The 16,241-nt window shown below is 44.4% G+C and overlaps 1 protein-coding gene across 3 annotated transcripts in view; it reads left to right on the top strand.

The window, feature by feature from the left end:
• The window catches only part of olfm1b (olfactomedin 1b), a 45,121-nt gene that overhangs the window by 16,337 nt on the left and 12,543 nt on the right, over positions 1-16,241 (top strand). The window contains exons 1-3 of one of the 3 annotated variants that reach the window (XM_031577766.1): positions 3,927-4,451; positions 14,063-14,212; positions 15,349-15,504. In XM_031577766.1, the coding sequence (XP_031433626.1) occupies positions 4,386-4,451; positions 14,063-14,212; positions 15,349-15,504 (372 nt within the window). In that variant the 5' untranslated portion in view covers positions 3,927-4,385. Of the gene's footprint in view, positions 1-3,926; positions 4,452-11,142; positions 11,813-14,062; positions 14,213-15,348; positions 15,505-16,241 lie in introns of those variants that run through there. The other 2 variants (XM_031577764.2, XM_031577765.2) reach the window with 2 other exon arrangements.

The following is a 16,241-nucleotide window of genomic DNA, read 5'->3' on the forward strand; positions in this document are numbered from 1 at the left end:
TGAATGAATATACATTTCATAAAAAATAATGTTCTGTCTATTGCTCATATGACCATGACTGAACCAACAGCCCCCCCCCCCCCCCCCCACACACACACACACACACACACCTCCACCTCCCCATCCCACCCCCCTTTCACTTTCACAACATTGTCTCACAAGAGAGAACACTGACACTAAATGGGTCACGAGCTGCGATCAAACCCAAATACAATTAGAGATATCATTAAAACTAGGAGACAGAAAGTACAAAATGCACTGCTGAGACCTACCAAGTGATCTCTTGGGTTGGAGAATTTGTGTCAAATCACTTAATATCTGCTGACTCTCTCAAATTAGGGCCACGCACAGGCCTAAATATAAAAATCACAAAAATAGACAGCGCTAAACAATCACCAAGTCAAGCCTAAATGATCCATCAGGGACGCGGTCAGTCTTAAAATAATTCACAAACCCCAGGGCTTTCGACAAAATCCTCTATCATTTGGTGCATAGTAGCCATTTTGAAAAAAAGCACTGCTAGTTGCCCTGCAGTCTGTTGTTTTTGGAGCGCCATGACTTTAACGAGTATGCACTAGCAATAGGCCCCCCTTCAAGAGTGGAACATATTGAATCTGTTCAATTAGTGTGACATTCACAATTTTGAAGAGTGGCGAAGGTCAGGGGTAAAGCTAATTGAATTCTCATGCTAAATGTCCTTTGGCATTTCACAGTCCTTAATGATAACCTTATACCACGGTACGGAGGCCTAATGCAGTGACTGACCAAAGTCTTCTGCAGCCACTATCCGCTGCATGCTTGAAGCATTTTCAACATGTTTTAACAGATTACTATGCTTTAGGATTAGCGAGTCACTGGGAAATGTGAGAGGCTGTCAGCTACAGATAGAGACAAATGGAGGAAGCCAAGAAAGCAAGCGGAACAGAGTGCTGATCAAGGGTAACTTAGAGACTGCAAAGGACTTGATTAGGCTAAGAACAGGTCATTGTCGTAACTGGGACCACTACTGCCGCATTTCCATAGTGGTTTAACCTTTCTTTTTTCAGATTAATTTAGATTCTTTTTACCATTTATAACACTGATACTCTCTTTAGGCTAAGAACAGGTCATTGTCGTAACTAGGACCACTACTACCGCATTCCATAGTGGTTTAACCTTTCTTTTTCAGATTAATTTAGATTCTTTTTAACATGTATAACACTGATACTCTCTTTGATACATAGACATATTTGTATTATTCTCCTGTCCTTTTCTTCTGTGGTGTGGTGCACCGTACCATGCTAATCTCTATACATTGATGCTATCAGTAATTTTCATTGCTGCAGGGGATGACAAGTCCTATTTATTCATTGTGTGAGGTGTGTGTAATGTTGCATGTGTGCTCCCCTGTTGTAAAACATTTTTCAACTGTGGGAGCGGTTTGTTGACAGCAGCATAATTTCCCTCAGCCACAATACATTCTGCTTTGTCTTAACCATATGTTCTGTATGCAGGCATATGGAATGGGCTACTATTTCCGGGTACCAGGAGAGCTGTAGGTTTGTGTTGAGGGTCTGGCTCCATGTGTGAGTGTGTGTGTGTGTGTGTGTGTGTGTGTGTGTGTGTGTGTGTGTGTGTGTGTGTGTGTGTGTGTGTGTGTGTGTGTGTGTGTGTGTGTGTGTGTGTGTGTGTTAAATTCTTTTACAAGGAAATTTCAGAGGAATGAAACATCTGTCTGTAACAGGTGGGGCTCGCCACTGGTATCCTGGTGAGATTGTAGGAAGAAGTACGTTTTAATCTGATGCAGTGTCCCACCCAGTGGAGACTGGTACTCTTACAGACACACACTGAATAAAAAAACTCATACACACACATACACACATGTTTCACACACACATACACCCTACAGTAGGGATACATTTGAGATATATGAAATACATAAAAGAATATTAAAGAAAAACCTCAGATTATTTCATGCAATTTTCACAGTGTTCCCTTTGCAGACAACATTAACACACAAATGCCATAGCATGCACACACACACACACACACACAGTGCCAACCTGTTTATCTAACAATAGCCGCAGTGTGGGTTGGCTGCTGCAATAATCCAGCGGCTGCTTTATTCAGCAAATCCCATAGGACCTCCAGTGTGGTTCTGGTTGCCTCTGTGTGGCGGAGAGAGAGAAGATGAAGGATGCATGTAGTATTTCTGGGTGCACGTCTATTTTTGTGTACGCATGTGGAAAATAAAAACACAGGGAGTTCATGGGTGGGTGGGTGTTTATAAACATGAATTTGATAAGAACACTGCGGGCCCTAATTTCATTGATGGGCAGCTGGCAATGAGCAAAGCAATGAGCAACTATCACAGTCGGCCATGCATGAGCTAAAGCTAATTTGATGTCTTTAATTTAATACCATGAGCAAGTGCAAACACGGGTGGGTCAGTGCTCACTTTAAGACACACATTCTCTCACACACAGGAAGCCTTTGAGGGGTCAGTGAGATTCTGACACAGCATAGAGAAGAGCATTATGTGTAATGGGTCTTACTTGGCTCACCATGGAAAAGCACCACCAGAGAGATCTCTTTCTCCTTCCATTTTTATGATTTGTCTATGAAGCAGATCAAACAGCCTCTAATATAAGTGTCTGAGAGGATTTGTTCAAAACAGGGCAACTGGGGATACATAGCTTTCAGCCACTGGTACGCACACAGACACACACACACACACACACACACACACATGCGCACAAACACACACACACACACACACACACACACACACACACCCATAATGTATAGCTTTAACAGTGCTTGATCTGCTTCACATACAAATCCAGCCCACTCATCATGCCCGACTGCACTGTAAATGGAACAGGCAACACACAAAGCCGTGGCATGGTCAACAGACCGTGAACTGCCAGAGCACATACTGTGCATACCCAGTGTATCTGAGAGAGAGGAGACAGAGGCACAAGGAGACGCAGAACGAGGGGGATAGATGTGAGCATAAATATTTGAGGATAACCCTATGCTCCTATTTGTTCCCCGACATTACTGCGACTCGCGGGCTAAGACGTGCACCAGCATTACACACACACACACACACACACACACACACACACACACACACAGCCACACACACACACACACACACACACACACACTGGGACAGGGTCTGTAACTGTCGAGGAGCATAAAGCCCTGCAGCAGCAGAGCCAATCAAATCCTCTCAGAAGAAAAGCACTGCCATTCTGAACCAGTGCATAGTGCTGCATTTATATTCCCTCTCTTCCCCTGTTTCTCATTCTCTCTCTCTTTTTCTATCGCTCTCTATCTTTCCATTTCAAGAAATAGAAACAATCACACACCATACCATATAATCATACATACAGTATGCACACACATGAAAACTGTGCCAACATAATTGTCTGGCACAAAGGTTTACACTCACATGCATATTAGACCCACACCAGGCAGCAAACAAACCAGCATGCATGTGTTTATGTTTTAATGTCAGGACGATGTGCCAGGGAATTTTGTGTGCGCATTAAACTTCAACATAACCCACACTGAATAAAGCTAACAATTATAACATCACCAACAGAAATAATGCATGATTTAAATAACAAGTGTTTTTTTAATGACTCTAAGAGTTATGTGAAACTTTTGAAATGTCAGGAATCGTTTTGCTGATGGACTGTGACAGCACTCCGTAAATTGGCTTAATATATTTGCCCTTTGCTTCTTTTTGATCGTTCAAACATTTACGTCCCATTTCTGCTGTTTCTCTGTGTCTCTGCAGAGAAACAAACCTCCAATGATGTGGTAGACCATTAAAATTGACTTAAATATGTATGGATTGTTTTGACGCGACCTCGGTCTTGTAAGATCCAATTGAAATCTTGCTCTCTCTCCCTCTCTCACCCCGACTCTCGTTGAATTTCCCACGCGTTGCTGATGTCACATCCGGTTGCAGCACCGCGGAGAGCTCCCGTTCTCGCCCAATTTTTGCCCTCTTTCGTTCGCTCGACAGCGCCATTCAGAGACAAACTTTTACCAACACGATTAACACACTCGTACATTGGCTTCAACGCAACACAGCAGGGGGAAAAAAACATCAGCCGTGAGAGACCACCAAACCTGAGGTGGTAAAGACGCAAGGAGAGAGAAACGGAAGAGAGAACGCTGAACGAGAGAGTGGACTGAAATAAATATGCCCAGAAACGGCTGCGTGAAACCGATCTCCGACTTTCTCTTGTTCGGTTTCTGAGGTAGAGATCACGCGAGGGACCGCGAGTCACCGGTGAGGAGAGAGGAGAGAGAGAGAGTCGCTCTTGGAGGGACTGACCAGGCATCGCTTCTGCATGTGAGAGAGCGCTGCGTACGGGTAGCGAAAGATGCAGCCCACAAGCAAGCTCCAGAGTCTCATCCTCCTCGTTCTGATGGGCAGCGAACTCACTCAAGTAGGTCCATCGCCATCTTACCTCCGAGCGCAGCCTCGCAAATTGGCTTAAAATCTCACACAGATTAGTGGCGATGTTTATGAGAGGTGGCTGCTCTTATACTGCTCTTAAACAGATTAGCGGGGATTACACACCGATGAGGAGGATAGCTCTCCGATGTGCATGGCGATCTAGAGAGCGTCTGCCTCGCCACTTCAACCGCACAATATATATGATCAAAACCGGCAACTACCCGGTGTACTGGGAACATTGCCCACTTCATGCTTAATGTTATTAAAATACATTATGATTGTTCAAGTGCTGTCCAAAACAAAGTGATATTATAAGTAGCCTGCAGTTATTGTTTGATCATATATCCAAAAGTGCTGTTGTCACACGTTTATCTCATTCACACATTCCTTTTCTGACCCCCAAAAAGTAATGTGAGATACGGCATTGTTTATGTACTGCCTGCATCCTCCAAAATTGTTTAGGGGAGTCAGCCATAAAGGTTGCTCACTTGAATTTCCCATCACAATCACGTAGGACTCGCTCATAGGGCTAGCCTCTGTGCCATTCCGTTAGAAGTAAATCTCAGCGGAGTGCTCTGAACATCAATTAAGCCTCTTGAATCTTTTAGGCTTCTCCCGGCGCTCTCGGAATTTATGGTGTGTTTTATTGAACTTGCTGTGAAATAGATCTGTCCTGCCGAAACTCAGTGGAAAGCTCGACCTACATCATGTACAAACAGTGATAGGTTCATCATTTTCACAGGTAAATCATTTAAGGCAAGCAAGCTATGTAAATAATTTAGGCAATGCAATAATGTAACCCACACTGTTTGTACTTTTCCAACACACAATTTCATCACTACTCACCCGAACCAAGATGCTTTAGAACTAGAGACACTCCAATATAGCACACGATAGAACGACAGGCCTACATAGGCCTGCATGGTGTTCAACATGAAGATGACTTCCGAAAGCCTATCTTTAAATCCCCCAAACTTAAGAACTAGCAATGCTATGTTGCGAAGGTTGCCAAAAGGTCACGCCGACAACCTTTTCAGCAGTTAGCATAATATCTAAGCCCTGGTGTGCGGTGGTTGTTATCAGAGAGGCATACCTCATTAAATTCCTCTGAACATCTGGGTGACATGGCGCGCGCAGCGATACGCCCGCGGGAATGGCACTGTGGCTATAGGAAGATATCATCAAATGCATCTGAAGTGTCTGCTAACCGTTTCATCCTATAACGGGATGATAGTACGAGCTGAAAATATGTTTACTATAGACAAAATCTGGGTGAAATAAGAAGAAGAGTTCGTGTTAATTAAACGATGCTTTTTGCAAATAAACATTGCCTAACTTATTAGTGAGGTGTGAGTGTGGTCTACAACGGCTTTTGAACTGTCTGAAAGTAATAGTTTGCCACTACAATATCTGGAGATAGTAACAGCTTCACAGCTTCTTACATCCACATCCACACTGCATTCACATATAGGCAGTGTTAATGTCCAGTCATGATTGCTAGGTTTTGGTACCAGTATGTATATCCTACAAACGATGCTCTTATTACACGAGCAAGACAGACCCAGCCTGGAAAAAAGAACGTCAGCATTAACGATTTAAATGTAGAACAAAGGCTCTTTGTTAATACTGAAAACACTTATCTTCTATGTTTCATTCCCCTCTGTGTCTGGCCTGCAGTGCTTTCTCAATGCACAAATAAATAATTAATGTCACCTAATTAGCAACCTAATTGATTTAATTTGCCCACATCATCCCTGGTACATGGCAAGCAGGCACATTATGGCAACTAGGAAAACTAAGTGGCATACACTGGATGGTGTTAACATTGCTGCACTCAAAAATGTGAACTGAGGTCAAAGGCACTCAATATCATACCATCCAATATCTAACCACCTCAACCATAGTACCTCACTCCTCTCCACTGCTCTTGTGCTAACAGCCCCACAGAAGCCATTGTGGTTGTCTTCATTTATCCTCACTGCTTCATTCTCTTTATTCCTTTCATCATATCTGTTTTCTTTCCTCTTTTACGCTCCCTTCTTCTGGTTGCTGTCAGCATGTCCTCTCATCCTCAGGCCAAATCCTCTACCCTCCATTTCAGAGCATTACGTTTCTTATTTCTCCTATTTTGTGGCACCCTTCCACAGCAATCTGATCCTTGAACTTTTAGCCGGAGACAAAAGGGCCTGAATTGCATTTAAATACAGTCATTACACATCCAAGCTGGCAGGTACACCTGCACACATGCACACAAGGCTATTATTACGGTGCTCAAAGTCATTGTTTTTCACAGGCATCTAAAAAACCTCACAGACCCACGACTCAAAGTCAATACTGCACGTTCACCCTTATACTCTCATTCCTAAGCATGTTCCCATACCCAACTTAAATCCTGGTCCCACCTGCAGATTTCAGTCCATATTGTAATATTCCACATCTTTCACTTGGATCTTAGTATTATCTCCATTTGTGTTATCCTTTGTGCAGAAATGGAGCACAATTTGTGCACTACATTACCCATGGCCCCTTTTATTCCTCTTGAATAGCGTGATATCTACCATCTGCACGCTTTACACAGAAGGGCATTCAATTAGAGACCTACGTACATTACTCCGAAGTCTTTGTTGGAGGAGATGTCACGTTGAATGACTGAAACCAGGTTGAACTACGTGGTTGTGTTTATTCAGTTTGAACAGAAAGAAACAGCTGTTCAACACGGCAAAGCTCTTGTAAACAATACAATGCACAAACACATCTGTCCAACTTTCATACACACACACACACACACATGCAAACACACAGTACATCAGTTGCAGTCAGCGAACACAAATATTATAGTAGAGTACAGCTGTTTCACCTACCGTAGGCGTCCATGCGGCTGCATCCATGCTAGCATCCTAGCTCCACAAAGCCACCGTATACAGTCACAGGTATCATAATCCATAAATTAGCCGCGTCGTTGTTTAAGCCGCGAGGTTCAAAGCGTGGGAAAAAAGTAGCGGCTTATAGTCCGAAAATTACGGTATATTCAATTTCATCTCCAACCAAAAAAACGTTGTTACGCAAATGCCCTTGTGACTCCCACCTACATAGGTACATATATCCATGTAAGGAATTAATGTGTGTTTTTTGCTGTTGATTTTGGGGGGTGGGGGTGCTTAAACGAAAGGGCAAAGGAAGTTTGGCAGAGGTTTCAAAGAGGGTGTGTGTGTCTTGGTGTGTGTGTGTGTGTGTGTGTGTGTGTGTGTGTGTCGGTGTGTGAGTGTCTGTGTTTGTGTCTGTGGTTTATAAGAAAAAAATGTTTGCTATGCAAATTGCAGCTGCAATCAATCCCATTCTGCAGGAGAGAGAGACAGGCCTGCGGCCATCTGATTGACTGTCCAAGGTTTATTTATTTTACCAGAGAGAGAGAGAGAGAGAGAAAGAACAAGAGAGAGGGAGGGAGAGAGAGAACAAGAGAGAGGGAGGGAGAGAGAAAGAACAAGAGAGAGGGAGGGAGAGAGAGAACAAGAGAGAGGGAGAGAGAGAGAAAGAACAAGAGAGAGGGAGGGAGAGAGAGAACAAGAGAGAGTGTGTCAAAAAGTATGGGATGGATGTTAAGTAGTTTATCGACTAAAAACAGAGATATGGGTGACTTTAAAACTGCAGTAACTTGTCCTACTTGTCCTAAACATCATCAGATGCGTCATATATAGTTTTTTCTTAACATTCATTTAGGAACCTCATTCCCACATTTTGTCTTTGGGTTATTACTCTTACTTTTTCTTTAGCTTTGCTGTGCTGCAGCTTTATTGAGTACCATGCTTTGAGAATCCTCCTGAAGGACAAATGGCCTCATTTACGAAAAGATGGCCACTATTCATCACACTAAAATAACAACTGATAAATGGCCACCACAATTTACTCAGACAGAGGAGCATTTCCCTTGTCTGTGTTTACATTAATATTAAAAGTTGTTAGAATATTGAAATTTAATGAATAGATCCTCCTTGGGTACAGAGCTGGGGCTTTGGTAAAGTCAGCCTGAGATCAAACGATTACAGATTTATGGGTTTGACTGGGGCCAGTATCCTGTGATGCCTTCTTTATGGCTACATGCATTATAAGTTAATTAAATAGATGAGGCAAACATCAATCAAAAACCCACTAAACATGTCAGACACACAAAGTTATCTGCAAGGGATTTAAAAGGAATTGCCAATCGCTGAAACACTGTGAAGTGATTCTGTAGAGATGTGCAAACATGCCATGACCTTCATAACCACAAACAGCAAAAATAACAGAATCCTCCGAGATATATTAAATTATTGAAACATTCTTGGGTGCTGAATGGGCACTTTTAACGTGAGCCATCACGAAGGTCGGTCTGTGAAAACATGCTGGATCTACATCTCACATGACCCTAGACAGGGGAGGTTAAATCTTCCACATCAGTTGACTTGGCGGCCAGGTGGCGATGAGGGTGTCTCTGAACGGGTCACACACACTCTGCCACACAGCTGCCATTTTCATGATCACAGTGTAAGCGGCCACCCTATCAGAGAAAAAGAAAGAATGACAAAACACGGTAAGACAGACAGACAGACAGGTAATATTGCCAGTCAGAGGAGCTAAAGGCATGAAGGAAGGCTTGTGGGCAGACAGACAGAAGCTGTCAGGAAGAAAAACAAAGATGGGGCTCCTGAGGCAGAGGGACACGTAGAGAGGCAGATGTATGTTGTGAAATTTGTATTGTCGAGAGTGACAGGCAGACGGATGAAAAGGTCAGCAAATGAATCAGATGGTCACCTGGAGAAAAGGCCAAAAGCTACATGCAGTAAATGATTAACTCTTTCTTGTATGTTACTTATTGTGAAATCTCACAGCACCAGCTAGACTACATACTTCTTGCTTATCTCGAATGAAACACAAGTTATTGCAGTACACAGATATTCATCTTATTTTTTATGAGACCTGGCAATGCTCTATAATGTGTATTAAGGGACCTTTCATTTAGATACAGAACTCCCTCAGTTTTCCCTGATCTGATGTCGTGTAATATTCAGCCCTTTAATTATCCACAAATGTGTTAATATCCTGACAAAATACTACAAAATCATGGGGTTTTGGTTCGTAGGGTGTAGTTGTATGTTTCAGCTATTGGGGGCGTAATGTTCCCGTCCCCCTTCAGTCAGAACCACACAGCCGGCTCTGCGTGTCATTCAGCTCTCTCGCTTTCTTTCCCTCTCTGACAAACAAACAAGCACGTTCAAAGCCGCAGATATTTCCAAAGAAAGAGAAACTCGTGAAGAACGCCTGTGTATGTGACCCACTTGGGTTCAGATTTTTCTGTATGATGTTTTATTCAACAGCAGAAAACGCTGGAAGCGACAGGAGGTATCGTCTCGCTTTTTTTTTTTTTAAACCAATTTAGAATCAGAAACGTCTCCTAGATATACATACATACATATATATATATATATATATTCGGAGGGGTACAAAATCTGTTTGATCCAGAGATAAACGGAGATATTCTGCAGGGATATCACCCTTACATTAAAATAACGTTTATTTGATAACGCCAAGAATTAAATAAAATAACACTGTTAGCTCATCTCATAATATCCTAAACAAATGTTATTATTTAAAACGTGGATGGGTTGTAAACGTGGATAGGTTGTTCTACATTATGTAGCTGAAGTGCCATCTGAGCCGGAAACTGCAATTCCACCAGAAAGCATTGTGGCAGCGCAAGACGTGGCAGAATAAGTTAAAATCAGACCTTTTACCCGCCGTCACTTTGTTCCATGCAGTATATTTGGACCGATCGTGTGCCTATAAATAAATCCTACTTGTGGCGCCACGCCCCCCTCTAAATCTGCACAATGGTCTCGTGAGTGCAGTAATTTGACGAATTACTTTTAATCAGCCGCTTTCACTTTGTAGCCTTTCCCTGCATATAGTCCCGATAACAATAAGCAGTATAACAGGTAAACAGGGAAATGCCTGAATCATGTTCGCCGAATTGGTTACCCCGCAAGTACAGTGTGCATGCCATTCCATTATCAAAATCCAATAGCATCACATAGGTGTTCAGGTCTGACACGAACAGTACCACTAGTGTCGACCTGATGGCGCTCTTGTCCTTTTAACGCACGGAGCTGTTTCGGTTGTGCGTAAGGGCGGCGCGCAGTGCCGAGCGCACCCCGGGAGCTTTCAAATCAGAGGTTTTTTTTTCCCTCGACCGTGCTGTTCTGATACACCGGCTCTGCCCTGATATTAATGTATCCGCACCTCACAGATACGAAAATATGTGATAAATGATCACAGCTTGTACCTAGTTTGTTGTGCGAGTTCTCCCCCTTGTTTGTCATTGGCTGTGCTTTGCTAGACAAACAGAAGCAAAGCCTCAATTAAAGCATACTGGGATGTAATTGTGTTGGGGCCATCATTAAATTAACATCAACTGAGTTATTCCTGGAGACCAACAGACTGCAACCACGGGGGGGAGGGGGGTACAAAAAAATGTCACCTGTGCAGGGATAATTAAGCGCTCGAGCATCTGATCACGCCAAGAGTGCGACCTCTGCCATCCTCCCGGGAGCGTATGGGGGGGACAAACGTCCTGTTTGGAGTGTTTGTTAGGGCAGTGAAGCGAACTCGGCGCGCGTCAGAGGGGGGTCCAACAGTGAGATGTGCAGATAGGGGCGGTAGTCTCCCATGCAGACATAACCTGACATCACATCGCGCGCTCAACCCCTCTATATAGACCCTGCGTGACGCCACCCCCTCTCACTTATCTATCGTAAGCTCGGGCTGTCTGTGTGTACTCTCAGTCTTTGCCATTTAGTTACGGACTGCGCGTGCCGCACAAGAGCGGTAGCTGAGGGCGTGAACGAACGAAAAAAATAAGAGCGGAAAGAGACGCGAGTGTCACTAGTTCGTCGAAGAAACCTGGACACATTATTGTTGCCGCTCCCCACCTTGACTTTTTCTCGTCTTTGATATTCTTCTTGATCATCGGGGTTCTTTCTAAAAATCTCTGAACCCCCTCTATCTGACGAACAGAAATGCGAGAGGAGAGCGTACAAGAGCCGGGGAGAGTGCAGGAGATAATGCATCAGGCTGCTCCAGGCACCGGGGCTTATCCCCCCTTTTCCCCGCTAGATTGTGTGGAATGAAGGTTCTAAGTTGGTAAAGCATCACGCAATATTAGAGATCATGTCGGTGCCTTTGCTGAAGATCGGAGTGGTGCTCAGCACTATGGCTATGATCACCAACTGGATGTCCCAGACGCTGCCCTCACTAGTGGGACTCAATACCACCAAGCTCACCGCAGCGCAGGGAGGCTACCCGGACAGGAGTACTGGAGTAAGTGCGTCAAGGCTTAACTATTTTAATTCATGGAGTGCTGTCACTCTGGGCTCAGGTTTCCGTAGCTCGAAGTTTACATTAGCGTATGAATTGACATGGGCACACTTGCTGCATGTACGGCTAGTGTTTTTCTTCTTCTTTTTACTATTGTGGGTTTTGTAACCCATTTTTTCTGACAAGACTGAATGAATGCAAAGATGTCGGTTTTAAATGGAGACGTGCGGGGTGATATCTCGCCGAGTGTAACGTGATAGTGTGATAGTTGCTTGGGCTGTCATCGGTAGTGGCTTACGGTGTTCTTTTCGGTAGAGGCGGGGTACGAGCAGGAAGAATGGGGGTGGGGGGAGTCACAGATTGGCACAGTACCAGATTTTGCAGTGAGAATGAGGAGAGTCGCAAGGTGTGAGAGAGAGTCAATGGCTCCACGTAGGCCTAGCTTGTTTAGAAATAACCGCGCGTCACTACGTTTTATGAATGAAATGAATGTACCTGGGAAGTATTTAAGAAGCGTGTTTGTTTTAAAAAGTCAATTTCAAGGTCACTAAGCGAAACGAAATAATTTCCCCTCCTTCACTGTCGCTGTAGTAGACAAGGCTCCAGACGAGCTTTTGTATCAGCGCAATATGAAATCGCAACAGGACAAAGGACATTTAAGGCATCCTGAATTAGAATGCTGAATTTGGCAAAGCTCGGCATTCAAATAGAGTAGGCAAACTCAGCGAAGCAATTTCTATGAATATGAAATGTCCACCTGCAAAAACCACAAGCTACTCGCAATTAGTTAAATCCATCATTTATTAACTCTCGTCAGATTGAGGAGACCCGGGAGGTAGATATTTGTAGATGTTTCGGTAACATCGGTAATAGGATCCCTAGTGGATTATGTCTATTTTTCACTCATAAATCAACTCCACCCACCTTGCAAACACACACACACACACACACACACACACACACACACACACACACTGAGACGAAGAGCAGCAAGTAGAGCGCAAGGGCACAATGCTCACTAATTGCGCAGGTTTGTAGGAGGTCTGCCCTACTGTCCAACACTGTCATCTGGTACGAGGGCAGTCATGGCTATGGTACTACATCCCGCACACACACACTCACACACACACACATACTCACACACATGCTCAGTGCATATAGTATTATACATGTCTATATGCATGCGTATCCTATTTATTCACATGCTCACAGCCACCATGCTCTTAGAACATGGAATGGTCACATTAAACAAGTTCTGTGGATGCAGAAGTGGTACTTAACTGTACTGTGTGTTTTTACTCTACATTTCATGTTGCTCATGGAGACTAGAACCAAAGTCCACATGCATTCGCTGTATTGGCAGTACATGAATATTTTTGGTTCAACCAGTGATCTCGTTGAGCTATATTTTATTGCAGTTTCATCTCTCTCTGTAACTTCATAACAGTTGGGTATAATGAAAGACAACGACAATGATTTCATTAGGTTGGGCTTGCAGATTTATTTGTCAAAGAGAGTTCTGCTCTGGGCAGTGGGATTGGTGCTCTATGCTGAAACCTGGAGTGGTGATGACTGGTGATTAAACTCTGATTAGTTGGATTTCAGGGGGAGATATGAAGGGGCGGGGCCTACCGTTTGCATGTCCAGATGGAGCTTTGGCTAATCTTCCATTGCCGTGTGTGTGTGTGTGTGTTTATTTGTGTATTTGTGCAGATTGTTATGTAAGTCATTTAGAAACACAAATAAAGTAGAGTATTTGGGTTATGCCGTTCTTATGAGGGCATGGGGCCAATAGGAAAGTGTATTGCCCCAGCGCTGTGTCTGATGTGGAAGTCGGAAATGTTCTGAATCATCCCACGCGTGTAGTCACTCCACTAAACTTGCTTCTTCTCTGTTTGCTTGTTTCTTCTTTCCCTTTCTTCCTTTGTCTGGTCATTCTCTCTCGTGTCATCTTTCAACTTATGTCCTCTTCTCATCTCATCTCATCCCTTTTTGTCTCTCAACTCATTCCTTCACCCACTCTCTCCCTCTCTCTCTCCCTCTCCCTCCCTTTCGCTCTCTTTCCCTCTCTCTCTCCCTCACCCTCCCTTTCTCTCTCCCTCTCCCTCCCTTTCTCTCCTTCTCTCCCTCTGTCTCTCTCCATCTCTGTTTGTCTCCCTCCCACCTCTTCCTCTCTTTCTGCCTCTCTCTATCTCTGTCTCCCTCTCTGTCTCTTTCTCGCTCTCTCTCCCTCCCTCTGTCTGTCTGTCTCAGGTGTTGCCAGCTAACCCGGAGGAGTCCTGGCAGGTGTACAGCTCGGCTCAGGACAGCGAGGGCAGGTGTGTGTGTACGGTGGTGGCTCCCCAGCAGACCATGTGCTCCCGAGACGCTCGCACCAAGCAGCTCCGCCAACTCCTGGAGAAGGTAGCCATGGCAACGTGTGACCTCTCACCCCCCCCACCCGCACAGACGCATAGACACGCATGGAAAGGATAAAAACACTCAAACACATACACAGAAATGATCACACCATCTCGATTTTTTCAGTCACTGTCTCCACCTTTTCAAGTTTTCTCTCTCCCTCTGGGTATTAATCACACACACACACACACACACACACACACACACACACACACACACACACACACACACACACACACACACAGAAACACACCTGGTTGAAACTCCCCCTTTGGCATCACTCCACCTACTGGCTCCACAAGACAACCCCTGACAATCACCATGACAGCCAAATCAGATGGAAACCAACTAACAGCCTCTGACCCTTACTCACGGCATCTCTCACCTGAGGCCCATTTAGCCATGCTCAATGATCACACACACACACACACACACACACACACACACACACACACACACACACACACACACACACACACAAGGGCATTTGATTCTAATAAGGTCCCCTGAAACAGGGTAGGGCCACCTGGGAAAACTATCAATCTTTCCAAAACAACACAATGATGTCAGAGAGGCACTCAGTAAGAGAGTGGGGGGAGGGGGAGAGAGAGTGGGAGAGAGAGTGGGGGGAGGGTACAAGAGAAACAGAGATGACCCAGGGGAACGGACAAGGTGGGGGCAGCAAAGAGATAAAGAGACAGAAAGTTAACTTGATTGTTTTGTAGATAGGATCAGCATAATTTGGGCATAGAATTTGAATCTACTGAATAATGCAGCTCCATGCTCTTCTTTACGCTCTGCGCAGTAAGAACAGCAAAAGCCACATGTCACAGCGCTAGTCTTTTCTTAACGCAGACTCACTCACGTGTTATTACACACGTGTTATTACACACGTGTTATTACACATTAATAAGCTCATAGTCATGGGAGCAAAAGCACAGTGATGTACTTCTCTCTAATTATGGCTCACTATGTAGCATTATGTTAGCATACCTATTTTACATCACTTACAGTTTCAGCATCCACCCATAGCCCCTTATACACACTTTGAACTTAACTTAAATATGGCATTACCAACTTATTTAATGGAGCCAAAGGGAAAAGCACTCGCACTCACCCCTTGTGGTCTGTGTTTGCAGGTGCAGAACATGACCCAGTCCATCCAGGTCCTGGACCAGCGGACGCAGAGGGACCTGCAGTACGTCGTGAGGATGGAGGACCAGCTCCGAGGCCTGGAGACCAAGTTCAAACAGGTGGAGGAGAACCACAAGCAGAACATCGCCAAGCAATTGAAGGTATACACACACACACCTACACACTCACACACTCTCACACACACACACACACACATCTGCATGCATGTATGGATGTGTGAGCACGCAAACATATACACACAATCCCAGATAACTGGTATTACTGTATATATTCCCATGCAGACGAGCTTACACACACGCACATACAGTATATCAATCTCTTGCACATGTAGATCAATCCCACACACGTGTGTCCGCACACATTTAAAATCAGTCAGTTGAGCCATGCGTAATCCATACCGTCCTATATGGCCTCTGCACTGTGCTGCCGATTCATATCTATGCAGTTTAGACACACACAAACACCCTCTTTCTTCACTGGAAATGGCTCTCACTACACCGGCAATGCTGTAGACATTGAGTTAGTATTTACCAGGCATTGCATCATTGAACAGGCAGGAGAGCTGTGGAAGTACAGTAGAAACAATTTCACTTTTACACATCCCAGTGAAGAAGGGGTCCCCATGGCAACAACCCCCCCCCCCCCCCCCACACACACACACACACACTTCTGTCTGTACACACCCATAGTGTATGATCACCATGATGCATGCTGAACTTCTCTTAATGTGTTATATTGTGAAACTACATATGTGTGTGTGTGTGTGTGTGTGTGTGTTTGTGTATATGTTGAGAGAGTGTGTTGGCACGTGTGTGCTAGACAGGTTAGTAAGTTAGACCATGTGACCAAGTGTGTGGTTTTCTTGCTTGCAGGGCTA

The sequence above is a fragment of the Clupea harengus genome, chromosome 12 (genome assembly GCF_900700415.2).
Source record: "Clupea harengus chromosome 12, Ch_v2.0.2, whole genome shotgun sequence".
In the NCBI taxonomy this organism is placed as follows: Eukaryota; Metazoa; Chordata; class Actinopteri; order Clupeiformes; family Clupeidae; genus Clupea; species Clupea harengus.